The following is a 15438-nucleotide window of genomic DNA, read 5'->3' as shown; positions in this document are numbered from 1 at the left end:
TCTCTATCGCCTGAAGCCACAATCATTGTAAGCTTGCCAGCAGGGCCCTCCTACCTCTATGACTGTTTGTTTTTACCCAGTTTTGTCGTGTAATTGTGTCCAGTTGTAAAGCGCAACGGAATTTGCTGCGCTATATAAGAAACTGTAATAAATAAATTGCACTCACCAGTGTTTCAGTCTTGTTCCTCAGCATAATGGTGTATGGGTCTGTCCAGTTTAAAAGTCTTGAATCAAACTTCATATTAATGATTGTGTAGTTGAAGTTAACAAAAACCGTGGCTGTCTCAGTTGTTGCCTCAGTTTCCGTAGCTGGTGACAGCATCACAACTGAAGCTGGCGAAGTGGCTGCTGATGTAATTGTAGGAATAATTGTTGTTGGTAGTTCAGCAGTTGTGGATGCACTAGGTGTCACTGGTGAAGCAATGAGTGAAGTCAGGTTTTCTGTAGTTGTGTGTTTTGCAGTTGTCACTGTTCCTATAGCTGTGGCTACAGCAGTTGTCAGGGTTTGTGTCATTGTGGTCGCAGCGGTTGTCATTGTTTCTGTAGCTGCTGACAAAATTCCAGTAGTTGAGGGTGCAGAAGTTGTCTGTGCCCCTGTAATTGTGGGTCCAGGTGTTGTCAGTGTTCCTGCAGCTGTGAGTGCAGTTGTCAGTGCAGCAGTTGTTGTGGGCACAGCAGTTGTGGGTGTAGTAGATGATGTGGGTGCAGCAGTTGGTATGGCAGATGATGTGGATGCAGTAGTTGATGGGGGTGCAGCAGTTGTGGGTGCAGCAGTTGATGTGGGTGCAGCAGTTGGTATGGCAGATGATGGGGGTACAGCAGTTGAGGGTACAGCAGTTGAGGTGGGTGCAATAGTTGGTATGGCAGATGATGTGGATGCAGTAGTTGATGGGGGTGCAGCAGTTGTGGGTACAGCAGTTGAGGTGGGTGCAATAGTTGATGTCAGTGCAGTAGTTGTTGGTGCAGCAGTTGATGTGGGTGCAGTATTTGTTGTGGGTGCAGCAGTTTTGAGTGCAGCAGTTAATGTGGATACAGCTGTTGAGGTGGGTATAGCAGTTGATGTGGGTGCAGCAGTTGTTGCTGATGTAATAGTTGGGGGTGCAGCAGTTATTGTGGTTATAACAGTTGATATGGGTACAGCAGTAGTGGGTGTAGCAGTTGTTGGTACAGCTGTTGATGTGGGTGCAACAGTTCTTGCTGATGTAGCAGTTGATGTGGGTGCAGCAGTTGTTGCTGATGTAGATGTTGTGGGTGCAGCAGTTGTGGGTACAGTAGTTCTGGGTGTAGCAGTTGATGTGGGTGCAGCAGTTGTTGCTGATGTAGATGTTGTGGGTGCAGCAGTTGTGGGTACAGTAGTTCTGGGTGTAGCAGTTGATGTGGGTGCAGCAGTTGTTGCTGATGTAGCAGTTGTGGGTGCAGCAGTTGCTGATGTAGTAGTTGTTGCAGGTGCAGCAGTTGTTGTGGATACAGCTGTTGATGTGGGTACAGCAGTTGTGGGTGCAGGAGATGTTGCTGATGTAGTGGTTGTTGTTTGTGCAGCAGTTGTTGATGTAGATGTTGTAGGTACAACAGTTGTTGCTGATTTAGCAGTTGTGGGTGCAGCATGTGATGTGGGTGCAGCAGTTGTTGCTGATGCAGCAGTTGTAGTGGGTGCAGCAGTTGTGGGTACAGAAATTGTTGTGGGTGCAACAGTTGTTGCTGATGTAGCAGTTGTGGGTACAGCAGTTGTTGGTGCAGCAGTTGTGGGTACAACTGTTGATGTGGGTACAGCAGTTGATGTGGGTACAGCAGTTGTTGCTGATGTAGCAGTTGTGGGTGCAGCAGCAGTTGTTGCTGATGTAGCAGTTGTGGGTGCAGCTGTTGATGTGGGTACAGCTGTTGATGTGGGTGTAGCAGTTGTTGCTGATGTACCAGTTGTGGGTGCAGCAGTTGTCTCTGATGTAGCAGTTGTGGGTGCAGCAGTTGATGTGGATACAGCAGCAGTTGCTGATGTAGTAGTTGTTGCAGGTGCAGCAGTTGTTGTGGATACAGCTGTTGATGTGGGTACAGCAGTTGTGGGTGCAGGAGATGTTGCTGATGTAGTGGTTGTTGTTTGTGCAGCAGTTGTTGATGTAGATGTTGTAGGTACAACAGTTGTTGCTGATTTAGCAGTTGTGGGTGCAGCATGTGATGTGGGTGCAGCAGTTGTTGCTGATGCAGCAGTTGTGGGTACAGAAATTGTTGTGGGTGCAACAGTTGTTGCTGATGTAGCAGTTGTGGGTACAGCAGTTGTTGGTGCAGCAGTTGTGGGTACAGCTGTTGATGTGGGTACAGCAGTTGATGTGGGTACAGCAGTTGTTGCTGATGTAGCAGTTGTGGGTGCAGCAGCAGTTGTTGCTGATGTAGCAGTTGTGGGTGCAGCTGTTGATGTGGGTACAGCTGTTGATGTGGGTGTAGCAGTTGTTGCTGATGTACCAGTTGTGGGTGCAGCAGTTGTCTCTGATGTAGCAGTTGTGGGTGCAGCAGTTGATGTGGATACAGCAGTTGTTGCTGATGTAGCAGTTGTGTGTGCAGCAGTTGTTGCGGGTACAGCTATTGATGTGGGTACAGCTGTTGATGTGGGTGCAGCAGTTGTTGCTGATGTAGCAGTTGTGGGTGCAGCAGTTGCTGATGTAGCAGTTGTGGGTACAGAAGTTGATGTTGTGGGTGCAGCAGTTGTTACTGATGTAGCAGATGTGGGTGCAGCAGGTGTGGGTACAGCAGTTGTGGTTACAACAGTTGATGTGTGGGCAGCAGTTGCTGATGTAGCAGTTGTGGGTGCAGCAGTTGTTGCTGATGTAGCAGTTGTGGGTGCAGCAGTTGTTGTGGGTGCAGCAGTTGCTGATGTAGCAGTTGTGGGTGCAGCACTTGATGTGGGTACAGCAGTTGTTGCTGTTGTAGCAGTTGTTATGGGTGTAGCAGTTGATGTGGGTGCAGCAGTTGATGTGGGTGCAGCAGTTGATGTGGGTGCAACAGTTGCTGATGTAGCAGTTGTGGGTGCAGCACTTGATGTGGGTACAGCAGTTGTTGCTGATGTAGCAGTTGTTATGGGTGTAGCAGTTGATGTGGGTACAGCAGTTGATATAGGTGCAGCAGTTGATGTAGGTGCAACAGTTGTTGCTGATGTAGCAGTTTTGGGTGCAGCAGTTGTGGGTGCAGCAGTTGTTACTGATGTAGCAGTTGTGGGTGCAACAGTTGTTGCTGATGTAGCAGTTGTTGTGGGTGCAGCAGTTGATGTGGGTGCAACAGTTGCTGATCTAGCAGTTGTGGGTGCAGCACTTGATGTGGGTACAGCAGTTGTTGCTGATGTAGCAGTTGTTATGGGTGTAGCAGTTGATGTGGGTACAGCAGTTGATGTGGATGCAGCAGTTGCTGGTGTAGCAGTTGTGGGTGCAGCACTTGATGTGGGTACAGCAGTTGTTGCTGATGTAGCAGTTGTTATGGGTGTAGCAATTGATGTGGGTACAGCAGTTGTTGTGGGTGCAGCAGTTGCTGATGTAGCAGTTGTTGTGGGTGCAGCAATTGTTGCTGGTGCAGCAGTTGATGTGGGTGCAGCAGTTGATGTGGGTGCAGCAGTTGTTGTGGGTGCAGCAGTTGTTGCTGATGTAGCAGTTGTGGGTGCAGCAGTTGATGTGGGTGCAGCAGTTGTGGGTGCGGCAGTTGATGTTAGTACAGTAGGTGATGTGGGTGCAGCAGTTGTTGATGTAGCAGTTGTGGGTGCAGCTGTTGATGTGGGTGCAGCAGTTGTGGGTGCAGCTGTTGATGTGGGTGCGGCAGTTGTTGCTGATGTAGCAGTTGTGGGTGCAGCTGTTGATGTGGGTGCAGCAGTTGTTGCTGAGGTAGCAGTTGTGAGTGCAGCAGTTGTGGGTGCAGCTGTTGATGTGGGTGCAGCAGTTGTGGATGCAGCAGTTGTTGATGTAGCAGTAGTTGTGGGTGCAGCTGTTGATGTGGGTGCAGCAGTTGTTGTGGGTGCAGCAGTTGTTGTGGGTGCAGCAGTTGATGTGGGTGCAGCAGTTGATGTGGGTGCAGCAGTTGATGTGGGTGCAGCAGTTGATGTAAATGCTGAAGTAGGTGTACTGGTAGACTCGGATGTGCTCATTTCTGTAGCTGTAGTTTGCACAGATGCTGTTGGAGCTGTCAAAGAAAGATAAAATCTTGTTAAATTTGTAGAACTTAAAGAGGTGCTGGTAGCACCATTGACAGAATTATTCAACCAGTCATTAGCTACAGGAGTAATTCCAGGGGACTGGAAAAGAGCAAACGTAGTCCCACTGCACAAAAGTGGAAGCAAGGAAGAGGCAAACAACTACAGACCAGTGAGTCTTACATCAGTAGTAGGGAAATTGATGGAAACACTCTTAAAAGAAAGAGTTGTAGATTATCTCAAATCCGGCAATTTACTGGATCCCAAACAGCATGGATTCACTGGGGGGAGATCATATCAAACAAATCTTATTGACTTTTTTGATTGTGTGACTAAAGTGATGGATAAAGGTGGAGCCATGGATATAGCTTATCTAGACTTTAGTAAGGCTTTTGACACAGTTCCACATCGCAGACTGCTAAATAAACTTGAAAGTTTGGGATTGGATATTAGGATTATTGAATGGATAAGATCTTGGTTGAAGGATAGAAAACAGAGAGTTGTGGTAAATGGAGTGCATTCACAGGAGGGAAATGTTACCAGTGGAGTACCCCAGGGATCTGTACTTGGACCAGTGCTTTTTAATATCTTTATTGGTGACATTGCAAATGGCATTAAAGGGAAAGTATGCCTTTTTGCAGATGACACAAAGGTATGCAACAGGGTAGACACACCAGGTGGGGTAAAACAAATGATTGAGGATCTAGGTAGACTAGAGGAATGGTCAAGAGTCTGGCAATTACAGTTTAATGCCAAAAAATGCAAAATCATGCACTTGGGTCTCAAAAATCCTAAAGCTAAATACAGTATTAATGGCACTATACTGGAAACTACTGAGGAGGAAAGGGATCTAGGAGTCACTATTTCAGATGACTTAAAGGCAGGTAAGCAATGTAACAAGGCAATGAGGAAGGCTAGTCAGATGCTTGGCTGCATTGGGAGAGGAATCAGCAGCAGAAAGAAAGAAGTAATAATGTCACTGTATAGGTCATTGGTACGGCCTCATCTAGAATACTGTATTCAGTTCTGGAGGCCATATCTTCAAAAGGATATTAATACATTAGAAACTGTACAAAGGAGGGCAACTAAAATGGTGCATGGCCTACATCACAAAACATACCCAGAAAGACTGAGAAATCTCAATATGTATAGTTTGGAGCAGAGAAGGGAAAGGGGGGACATGATAGAAACTTTCAAATATATCAAGGGTTTTAACAAAGTCCTGGAGGGAAACATTCTCCAAATGAAGAGAAGCAATAGGACACGAGGACATGCACTGAGACTGGAGGGGGGGAGGTTCAGGGGAAATTTGCGGAAAAATTACTTCACAGAAAGGGTAGTGGACAAGTGGAATAGCCTCCCATCAGAGGTGGTAGAGGCTAAGACAGTAGAGCAATTTAAACATGCATGGGATAGACATAAGGATATCCTTACAAAGAAATAAGGATCAAACAAGGTTAGAGATAAAAATAATATAAAAAAAAAAAAAAAAAAAAGGGGCAGACTAGATGGGCCAAGTGGTTCCTATCTGCCGACAAATTCTATGTTTCTATGTTTCTATGTAGCCGCTGGTCCAAGCAGTAAGTTACACAGTCCCTCTGGCAAATATAAATTATTTCTCAAGTTATCATTACATACTATATTAATTTAACACCAGATTAATACCACTTTTGCACTGAAATCCTAGATCTGATCTCTGATTTGGAACCTGGATTCCTCCGAGTCTGCCAGTCCCGGACCATTTTTTCAATCCCGGGAATCCTGAACGCATACCCAGTGCTGTGAGTCATTAACCAGGGGGCGTTGTCACGGTGATAAGATTCTCGGAAGCTCACATAAAATTGAATTAAATACAAATATCCAAAGAAATCTTTCCTGATGCTTATAGGAGAGAGAATTGACAGCATAGGAAAGGAATGAGTTAAACATCTTGTGAGGGGTGGACCTAGCTGGAAGGAAAGTACAGCCCTTTGGGAAAAGGGGAGGGTTAGTATATATAGGGAAGGACAGACATATTGTCTCTCTCTTGTTGGTGAAATTGCCTTTATTGGTGTGGGTGAGTGCTGCATAGCAGGCTTCCCACATGTGATTGCGTTTTTACATTTAATTGAAACTGCGAGCTCTCCCCTGCATGTCTATGTGATTCTCCTATAGATCACCTCAGCCTTTCTCTTTACCATGACAGCCCGCCCTCGTCGTTCCGCCGGGATCCCAGCCCGGCACCGCGCACCTGGCGGTGGGGCTGGGCCCGGGGAAGGGGTGGATGGCCTGGGGGACGGGGCCCCGTCCTCCGGGGCCTCCACAGGCTCGGGTGGTAGGCCGTAGGTTCGGGCAGGCCGCCCGGAGGTGGGAGGGCACAGCCCTCACCTCCGAGCGCGGCATATGAAGGTGGGTGTCGCCCGTCGTTGGAGCCGCTCTCGGCTCCCTTTATGTCCTTTTCGCAGGCGCGAGGTATGGAGGGGCCAGGCGGGAGACGGCTGAGAGCCGCGCGAGGTCTGTCACTGGGCCTCGCGCGGCGGTTCAACAAGTGCAGGCAGCCGGGAGCTCGCGGGCGGTGAAGCGGTGGGGCGCGCGCACGAGGGGCGCGCGCACCCACGCTCGCTTCCGGCGGCACCGCTCGCGCACGAGTGCGCGCAGCGGCGCCGCCAGCCTCCCTGTCTCCCCAACTCGCTTCCCTGCAGCCGGAGTCCGGCGGGGGGCGGGGGAGGGTGGGGAGGCAGCGCCCCGCATGTTTGGTGGAATAAGTTAAAGGCAGCAGATATAAGTGGGGGGGCAGAGTATTTCAAGGTGCATTTAGCGGGGTGAAGACTCGGGGCGCGCGCATGATGTGCGCGCGAGCCCGTGCTCACGTCGGTTGGCGCCGTTCGCGCTCGTGCGCGCGCAGCGGCGCCGTATGTCTCTCTGTCTCCACAGGTCACTCCCCTAGAGCAGGAATCCAGCGGCTTGTGGGGGAGGTGCGGGGACAAGGAATGGGTAAGTGGCCGCAGGGCTGCTGCGACCGCTAACCGGTCTCGCCGCAGCTCCCTCCCAGCGGGCGGAGTGGCTCCGGTTTGCGGGGGGAGGGGGCGAGTGTAGCTTCAGGAAGCTAGGGCACCTACTTCCAGCCCTCCGATAGAGGCAAAGTTTGGGGGGGGGGATGGGTTCGCCGTCGGTCAGGGGCGCACCCTTTTTCCCCGCCAAGGCAGACGGGACGGCAGGCGTCGGGGCCCCAGATTCCGTTTGTCGGGCGTCCTGCGGGTAGGCGCACGCGGACCCCGGCTGGGGTTCCCTCGGTGTCCGGCGCCGGGTTTTTGGGGCGGTCAGGTCCCTCCGGAACGCTGGCGTCGGCATTGGCCACGGTGGCGGCGGCCTTGTGGCCGCTGGCCGCGGCTGCCTCCCCGGGGGTAGCTGCAAGCTCTAGCACGCCGGCAGTGGCAGGTGCGTCCGGTGTGCGGGCGGCGCAGCGGGTTGCCCGCGCCTGCAGGGAGCTCTGGGCGGGCGATGCGGACCTGGATCATTGTCCCGGACAGGTCGGGCAGGGATGCGCGGCAGAAACGCCCTCCTCACGAGTTGCTCGGCATACGCCGCGAGTGCCTTCTGGGTCCTTCGCTCCTTTCTCTGCTGCAGGGGATCGCGGTGAAGCGGAGATGGCGGAGTCCGAAGAAGACGACGTCGGTTTTGCCACGCCGAAGGATACCGTGTCGGGGCAGTCGGCGATTTCAGGTGAGGTGGTACGGTCGGTATCGGACTCCTCCATGAGCTCTAGTCCTCGTAGTTCTGCCTCTTCCTCCTTTTCGGCTTCTCTGTCGTCGCCGGCGGCTGACGTTAGTAGTACGACTGGGGCGAAGAAGCGGGCGACGAAATTCGCCAAGAGGGTGGCGGGATGGCAGAAGAGGCGGAGTATGCGCAGGCGGCTGAGCAAGGAAGCTCGCAGGGCTAAGAAACGCCGTGATTTCCCCGGGGTTGTTCGCTGCGACTACACGGCAGTTATGCGTGGGCTGAGGGATAGCTGCCGTAGGACGATTTCCAAGGGGGATTTTGTTGTTGTGTTTGTTTTTGGCAAAGAATGCGAAGAGGGAGTATAGGGCGGCGGCAGCAAAGAAGGGCAGCGGGGCCGAGGCCTTCCGTACCTTTCAATAACTGGCTCGCCTGTTTTTTGTTTGTTTTTTTTGGGTCTTCGCGGTTTGTTACCTGGAGGATAGAACGGACGAGTGCATGAACATAGTTCGGTACCTGCCTCTCATACACGGCATACAGCGCACATCTTCGGGCTCCGAGTGGCGTCGATATGTCCAGGAATTCAGGGAGAAGCAGGACGGGTTGCAAGTCATGGACTTTGGGTGTAAGGACGTGGAAGTCTGGCTCAAGGTCACTCGGGCTTCGCAACAGGCTAAGGAGCCACGGAACGCGTAGGCGGACGGGCACCGCGCAGGGTCGCCTGCCCCGGGGTCCGGCGCAGACGGCGGATCGGCCAAGCCAGGTAGGTCGGCCGCCGTGCAGGGGGGCAAGCCGCCGCATCAGGGAAATGTTTCGCGTTTAACAACGCGGCCTATTCCTTCAGCAAGCAGAGTCGTTTTCGCCACTCGTGCTTGCAATGTGGCGGATCCCACCCAGCCTCCTCTTGTTTCAAGGGCAGTCGTCAGGGGGCCCGGGGTAAGCAAACTTACCCGAGACAGGCCTAGGGCGGGAGCGCTCCGCAGAGCTCCAACGCAAGTTAATTTGGAGACGATGGGCCGGTGGTTGGATTGTTATCCAAATAGGGCGGATGCAAGATTTTTATTTCCGGTGTTCGTTTTGGTTTCGCTTGTCTGGTGCGAGCGAGGTGCGGTGCGGGCCCAGTGGAACCTCCGTTTTATGGGTTGCCGGATTGGGGCGGAGTATTTCATTGATGGAGATGACACAGTGGCAGGATTGTGTCGGCGGCCTCGGAACAAGGGGCGAAGCTCCGCGACGCTAGTTGCCGGTTTGAGGGGTCGCGTAAGGTCACACTGCGGCAGGCGCAGCCCTGCTGGGCATGGTGAACTTTGCTTGTCGCGTAATCCCGATGTGCGAGGGTTTTCTGCCGGAAGCTAGAAAAGGCTACTGCGGGGTGTGCCAGACCACACCGTTTCGTGCAATTGTCCTCAGAGATTAAGAGGGATTTGGCCGTATGGGCCTCGTTCCTGGAGGACTTCAACGGGGCGTGTATATGGCAGGCCACTATAGTAGGCAGCGCTAGGTTGCAGCTGTTCACCAATGAAGCGGGTGCCTCTGGATTCGCTTGCTATCTCGAGGGATCTTGGCGCGCGGCCTCCGTGGCCGGCGGAATGGCATCGAGAAGGTTTAACGAAGGGCCTTTTGCTTCTGGAGCTTTTCCCCATTATGGTGGCGCTGGAGGTATGGGGCGATTGGCTGGCTCATCACAGCATCTTGGTTAGATGTGACAATCCGGCAGTGGCGCATGCGATAAATAATCAGAGGCGAAGTCGCTGGTAGTTTCTGTGGGTGCTGGGGCATTTGCCGTTTGCAGGCCTACATCGGAACGTGTGGTTCCGCGCGCAGCATGTGCCTGGGCTGGATAATGGAATTTCCAACGCTCTGTCACGAGGGCAGTGGGAAAGTATTTGTTTGTTGGCACCGGAGGCCGACGAACATGGTGTTCAGTTTCCCGGTTATGTTGGGAGGGTATCGGGACGGATTGTAGGGTCTTGCGTTGCGGTCAGTCGCGCCAGCCACGCTTAAGCCGCAAGCTTGGAGCGAGTAGGAGGAGTTTGTTTAAGGACGAATTCAGCAAGGTAAGAGCGGGCATCGGAGGATGTTTTCTTTTATTTGGCAGCTGTATGCTTCGGTTAGGTCCAGAGCGGTGGTATCCCGGTACTTAGCCAGGATTTCGTTTTCAGCAGAATAAAGGGCGTCCCCGACGTGGCTAAGAGCGGGATTCTGTTGAAGGCGATGAAAGGATGGGCGCGAGTCGCGCAGACGCCGGCTGACAGGAGGATGCCCATTGAGGCGGCTTTGTTGCTGGATGTCATCAGGGCGGTTACAGGTGTCGCGTCGTCCATGTTTCGAATTGCGGTTGTTCTTCATTTTGGCGTGCTCAATGGCTTACCACGGGGCTTTTAGGGTTTCAGAACTGGTAGCGCCTTCTAAGCGAGCGGATTTGCGCATGCTGGTCGGGGACGTGGTGGTGGGTGAGAAGTCCTTGCTTTGCAGATTGCGGCGCTCTGAGACGGACCAAGTGGGGAGAGGTCAATGGGTCACCTTGGTTCCGGCTCTTGAGGAGAGCATTTGCCCAGTGAGGTTGGCAGTGCAATATGAGGCAGTACGACCCGACGGTCGGGGGTCATAGCCGCTGCACTATGACGGGCTGCCGGTGACGAAGTATCTATTTCATGGGATGCTGGGTCGCTGTCTTGCGAGCTTGGGCCTTCCACCCGCTGCGTTCGGGACGCATTCCTTCCGCATAGGGGCTGCGACGTCGGCTGCGGCGACGGGATTTTACATGGCTGAGATCCAGGCGATGGGGCGATGGAAGTCGTCAAGTTACAGACAGTATATGCGCCCCGTTGCATGAGATGTTAGCTCGCGCGTACTTGTGTGTCAATTCCAGTCGTTTAATCATGTTATTACAGTTCAGTACGTTATGGTGTTGTGCGTTTGTTTGTCTTCCCCTTTTTATCCTACTCAGGGATTAGCTACTCGCCGTTGCTGGCATGAGCCGGCAGCGGGGGTCTGGAGTTATTTTGCAATTTTTTGCCTGACTTGACGGACTGAATTCTAATCCACAATTCGGCTAATCTGTTCTAATCAGAGTCCCTCAGCAGGTCTTTATGCTTTCACCTCCAGCTGAGTTATTACATGTTTTACCCCCCCCCCCCCCCCCCCATTTTGTTTATTTTCATCTTTCCCATTTGTGTGTTCATGTTAGGCTTCAACTTGGCTGATTGCTCGTGCAGATCGGCTAGGCCGAGACTGCTGCAATTTACGACAGCAAAATTTTTCTTTTTGGCAGATCCTTCAGGTTAATACAGTAAATTAAACAATGGTATAGATGATTAGAAACCACTTTTACCCCCTTTTCCTCCTCTTCAGGTTGGTTGGAAGATGACTTGCCTATTTTGGTGGTTGGCCACTCTTATGTGTATTGGGCCGCCCAGTTTTGGCCTCGCAGGGGGCACAGATGTTTCCTAGGGCTCGAGAAGTTAGTTGGCTTGGTTGGCAAGGGATGATGTGGACGGAGTGGAGAAGTAGACTAGTGAGTCAGGCCAGCAAGCATGTTAGCCCTAGGGTGTTGGTTGTCCATTTAGGTGGCAACGACCTGGGGAAGAGGACTTCTTTGGAGATGCGGTGGGCCATGATACAGGATCTGGCAATTTTGGCCGCAGCAGTGGACCAGTTGTATATTGGTGTTCTCCTTGATGGTGCCAAGGTTGAGTTGGCAAGGTGTGGCGGACGGTCGCGAAATTGAGGAGGCCACGCAGAAGGGGAATGGACCACTTGTATATATCGGTGTTCTTCTTGATGGTGCCAAGGTTGAGTTGGCAAGGTGTGACGGACGGTCGCGAAATTGAGGAGGCCAGGCAGAAGGTGAATGGGGCGGTGGCGAAGTGGGTTGTCCCACGGAGGCCAAGTGGTTCGCCACCCTAGGATGCGGTTCGGAGACAAAGTCACCTTTTTCGGCCTGATGGTGTGCATCTATCCAATGAGGGGATGATGTTTTTTCCTGGAGGATCTGTTCCTAGTGTTGATGGAGTTAGGGTGAGGTTATGGTGGCGGTGCGAAGACTCTGGGAAGGAGTCTTTCGCTGTTGGCGGAAAAGAACGGCAGTTGGTGGTTGTATGGTAAGCTGTAGTGATTTACAGTTTGATTTGGTTTAGGTGCACTCACCTCCATCGACTTATTGGCCGCTTGACCACCCGTCCGGGAAGGCAGCGGCAGGGCACCCAGGAGCGGTGGGTAGTCACTGTGGGGGTGGAGTTGTCACCTATTACCGGTTTTTGATAGTTGTAGTAAAATTAGGATGGTTTCGAATTTTTAGTATTTTACGGTTAATTTAGGTTAGTAGAGCCGTTCTTTTTGCTGCCACCATATGCCGGCTGTATCGGCATCTTAACAAAGTTTTCATTTACAGGTTTGCTATGGTTAGGGTCAAATAAATAGCTAGCAATTTTTCTGCCAAATTCAAGTCTCCGTGTCTTTATTTATTGGGTTTAGAGGTAACGAATGCTTTACTTGGAATGAACGGGTCCACCAAATGTCACTAGGATGTTTAGGAGAGAGAATTGACAGCATAGGAAAGGAATGAGTTAAACATCTTGTGAGGGGTGGACCTAGCTGGAAGGAAAGTACAGCCCTTTGGGAAAAGGGGAGGGTTAGTATATATAGGGAAGGACAGACATATTGTCTCTCTCTTGTTGGTGAAATTGCCTTCCCGCCCTCCCGCCCTGTTGGTAAAGGTTTCTGGCACGGAGTGCCTTGGCATTAAATTGTTGGCTGGTTTTATCGTTGGCTATTTATTGGCGGAAAAGAACGGCAGTTGGTGGTTGTATGGTAAGCTGTAGTGATTTACAGTTTGATTTGGTTTAGGTGCACTCACCTCCATCGACTTATTGGCCGCTTGACCACCCGTCCGGGAAGGCAGCGGCAGGGCACCCAGGAGCGGTGGGTAGTCACTGTGGGGGTGGAGTTGTCACCTATTACCGGTTTTTGATAGTTGTAGTAAAATTAGGATGGTTTCGAATTTTTAGTATTTTACGGTTAATTTAGGTTAGTAGAGCCGTTCTTTTTGCTGCCACCATATGCCGGCTGTATCGGCATCTTAACAAAGTTTTCATTTACAGGTTTGCTATGGTTAGGGTCAAATAAATAGCTAGCAATTTTTCTGCCAAATTCAAGTCTCCGTGTCTTTATTTATTGGGTTTAGAGGTAACGAATGCTTTACTTGGAATGAACGGGTCCACCAAATGTCACTAGGATGTTTAACAGCAGATATCTGTGAGCCCCCTTACCAGTCTCATGGTTCCCCGGTACCCAGTAACGTCTGCACATACCAGGCACAATGACATTGCACATTACACCATTATGACCCCAGGACACAACGTGCCAGCAGAGCCCTTTCCTATAATATAGACCTCTTTCTCTGATGGCTAGGCAACAAGGACAGATAAGGATAGGCAATGTTCTGTCAGCCCATAGGACTATAGCTGGAGGGTGGGCTGAGTGTAATGTGTTTCAGGCACCCTGGTGAATCACCTGTAGTTGTGGTATTAGGAGCAAGGATCTCGAGGTCTCCCATCCTTCCCCCATTCATCTGTATTTGGTTATTAAAGTCTTTCTGCAGCACTTCACTTGATGGTGCCACTGAGCTATTCGAGAACGCGGCTTGATTTACAGTCTTCACGGAGCCTTTACTGCAGGAGAAAAACACAAATGCTTAAAGTTGTAATTATATGTAACTGGTTTCTTAGTCCCTTGCAACAATAAGCTACCCAGTCCATACCCTTGTGTTAGCACTCACACTTCGGGGGGTCATTCCGAGTTGATCGCACGTAGCAACTTTTGCTGCTCGTGCGATCAACTAGATACCGCCTATTCGGGAGTGTATTTTAGCACAGCAGGGCTGCGATCGCTTGTGCAGCCCTGCTATGCTAAAAAAGTTTTGTACAGAACAAGACCAGCCCTGCAGTTACTTACCCTGTGTGATGGATCCAGCGATGACGGTCCCGGAATTGACGTCAGACATCCGCCCTCCAAACACCTGGACACGCCTGCGTTCGGATATCCACGCCCGGAAAACTGTGAGTTGACGCCCAGCCTTCCTCCTGTCAACCTTCTTGCGGTCGCCGCTGCGACCGCTTTCTTCGTACGCGGCATGGCTGCGGGCAACGACACGCCTGCACAATGCGGCCACCGTGCATGTGCAGTTACAACCTGTTCGAACTGCTGCGATGAACCGCATCGTTCAAATGGGTCGTAATGACCCCCTACATACGGATGTTTTACTCTTATAGAGGCAAACTTTCGCAAAGACTTTTCACATCACACAAACTGTTGACCAAACGCACATTGGGGGTAATTCAGAGTTGATCGCAGCAGCAAATTTGTTAGCAGCTGGGCAAAACCATGTGCACTGCAGGTGGGGCAGATATAACATGTGCAGAAAGAGTTAGATTTGGTGGGTTATTTTGTTTCTGTGCAGGGTAAATACTGGCTGCTTTATTTTTATACTGCAATTTAGATTTCAGTTTGAACACACCCCACCCATATCTAACTCTCTCTGCACATGTTACATCTGCCCCCCCTGCAGTGCACATGGTTTTGGCAAACTGATAACAAATTTGCTGCTGCGATCAACTCTGAATTAGGCCCACTGTCTTATGCTGCAATTGTGTAGCGGAATGTGGGGGCACATTAGTTATGTATGAGTTATGTATGGTTATGACTAACTTTCTGAAATTGTTTCAACATTGGCATTTGAAGTCAAGTGTAAAGGGCCCTACACACTTGGCGATAATGATGACAGATATGAACAATATCATTCAAAAATGAATGACAAATCGTTCACATTGGTCAGTGTGTATGCATCAACAATGAACAATGGCCCTCATTCCGAGTTGATCGGTCGCAAGGCGAATTTAGCAGAGTTACACACGCTAAGCCGCCGCCTACTGGGAGTGAATCTTAGCTTCTTAAAATTGCGACCGATGTATTCGCAATAATGCGATTACTAACTACTTAGCAGTTTCAGAGTAGCTCCAGACTTACTCTGCCTGTGCGATCATTTCAGTGCTTGTCGTTCCTGGTTGACGTCACAAACACACCCAGCGTTCGCCCAGGCACTCCCACCGTTTCTCCGGCCACTCCTGCGTTTTTTCCGGAAACGGTAGCGTTTTCAGCCACACGCCCCTGAAACGCCGTGTTTCCGCCCAGTAACACCCATTTCCTGTCAATCACATTACGTTCGCCGGAGCGAAGAAAAAGCCGTGAGTAAAAATACTTTCTTCATAGTAAAGTTACTTGGCGCAGTCGCAGTGCGAACATTGCGCATGCGTACTAAGCGGATTTTCACTGCGATGCGATGAAAAATACCGAGCGACCAACTCGGAATGAGGGCCAATGTGCGTGCGATGAACGACTGATCTCGAGGTCTCCCATCCTTCCCCCATTCATCTGTATTTGGTTATTAAAGTCTTTCTGCAGCACTTCACTTGATGGTGCCACTGAGCTATTCGAGAACACGGCTTGATTTACAGTCTTCACGGAGCCTTTACTGCAGGAGAAAAACTCAAATGCTTAAAGATGGACGCGCAGTCGTTCAT

At 51.0% G+C, this 15438-nt stretch overlaps 1 protein-coding gene across 1 annotated transcript in view; it reads right to left on the bottom strand.

Moving 5' to 3' along the window:
- LOC134958718 (mucin-2-like) overlaps positions 1-15438 on the bottom strand; it is a 63481-nt gene extending 48043 nt beyond the window's left edge. Inside the window, exons 1-3 of the mRNA XM_063941471.1 lie at positions 15380-15438; positions 13373-13530; positions 167-4152 (exon numbers count right to left, since the gene is read on the bottom strand). Coding sequence (XP_063797541.1) covers positions 167-4152; positions 13373-13530; positions 15380-15438 — 4203 coding nt within the window. The remainder of the gene's footprint in view (positions 1-166; positions 4153-13372; positions 13531-15379) is intronic.

Source organism: Pseudophryne corroboree, chromosome 9 (genome assembly GCF_028390025.1).
Source record: "Pseudophryne corroboree isolate aPseCor3 chromosome 9, aPseCor3.hap2, whole genome shotgun sequence".
Taxonomy (NCBI): Eukaryota; Metazoa; Chordata; class Amphibia; order Anura; family Myobatrachidae; genus Pseudophryne; species Pseudophryne corroboree.
Note: the sequence above shows the minus strand (reverse complement) of the source record. Positions and strands in the feature narration are given on the sequence as shown.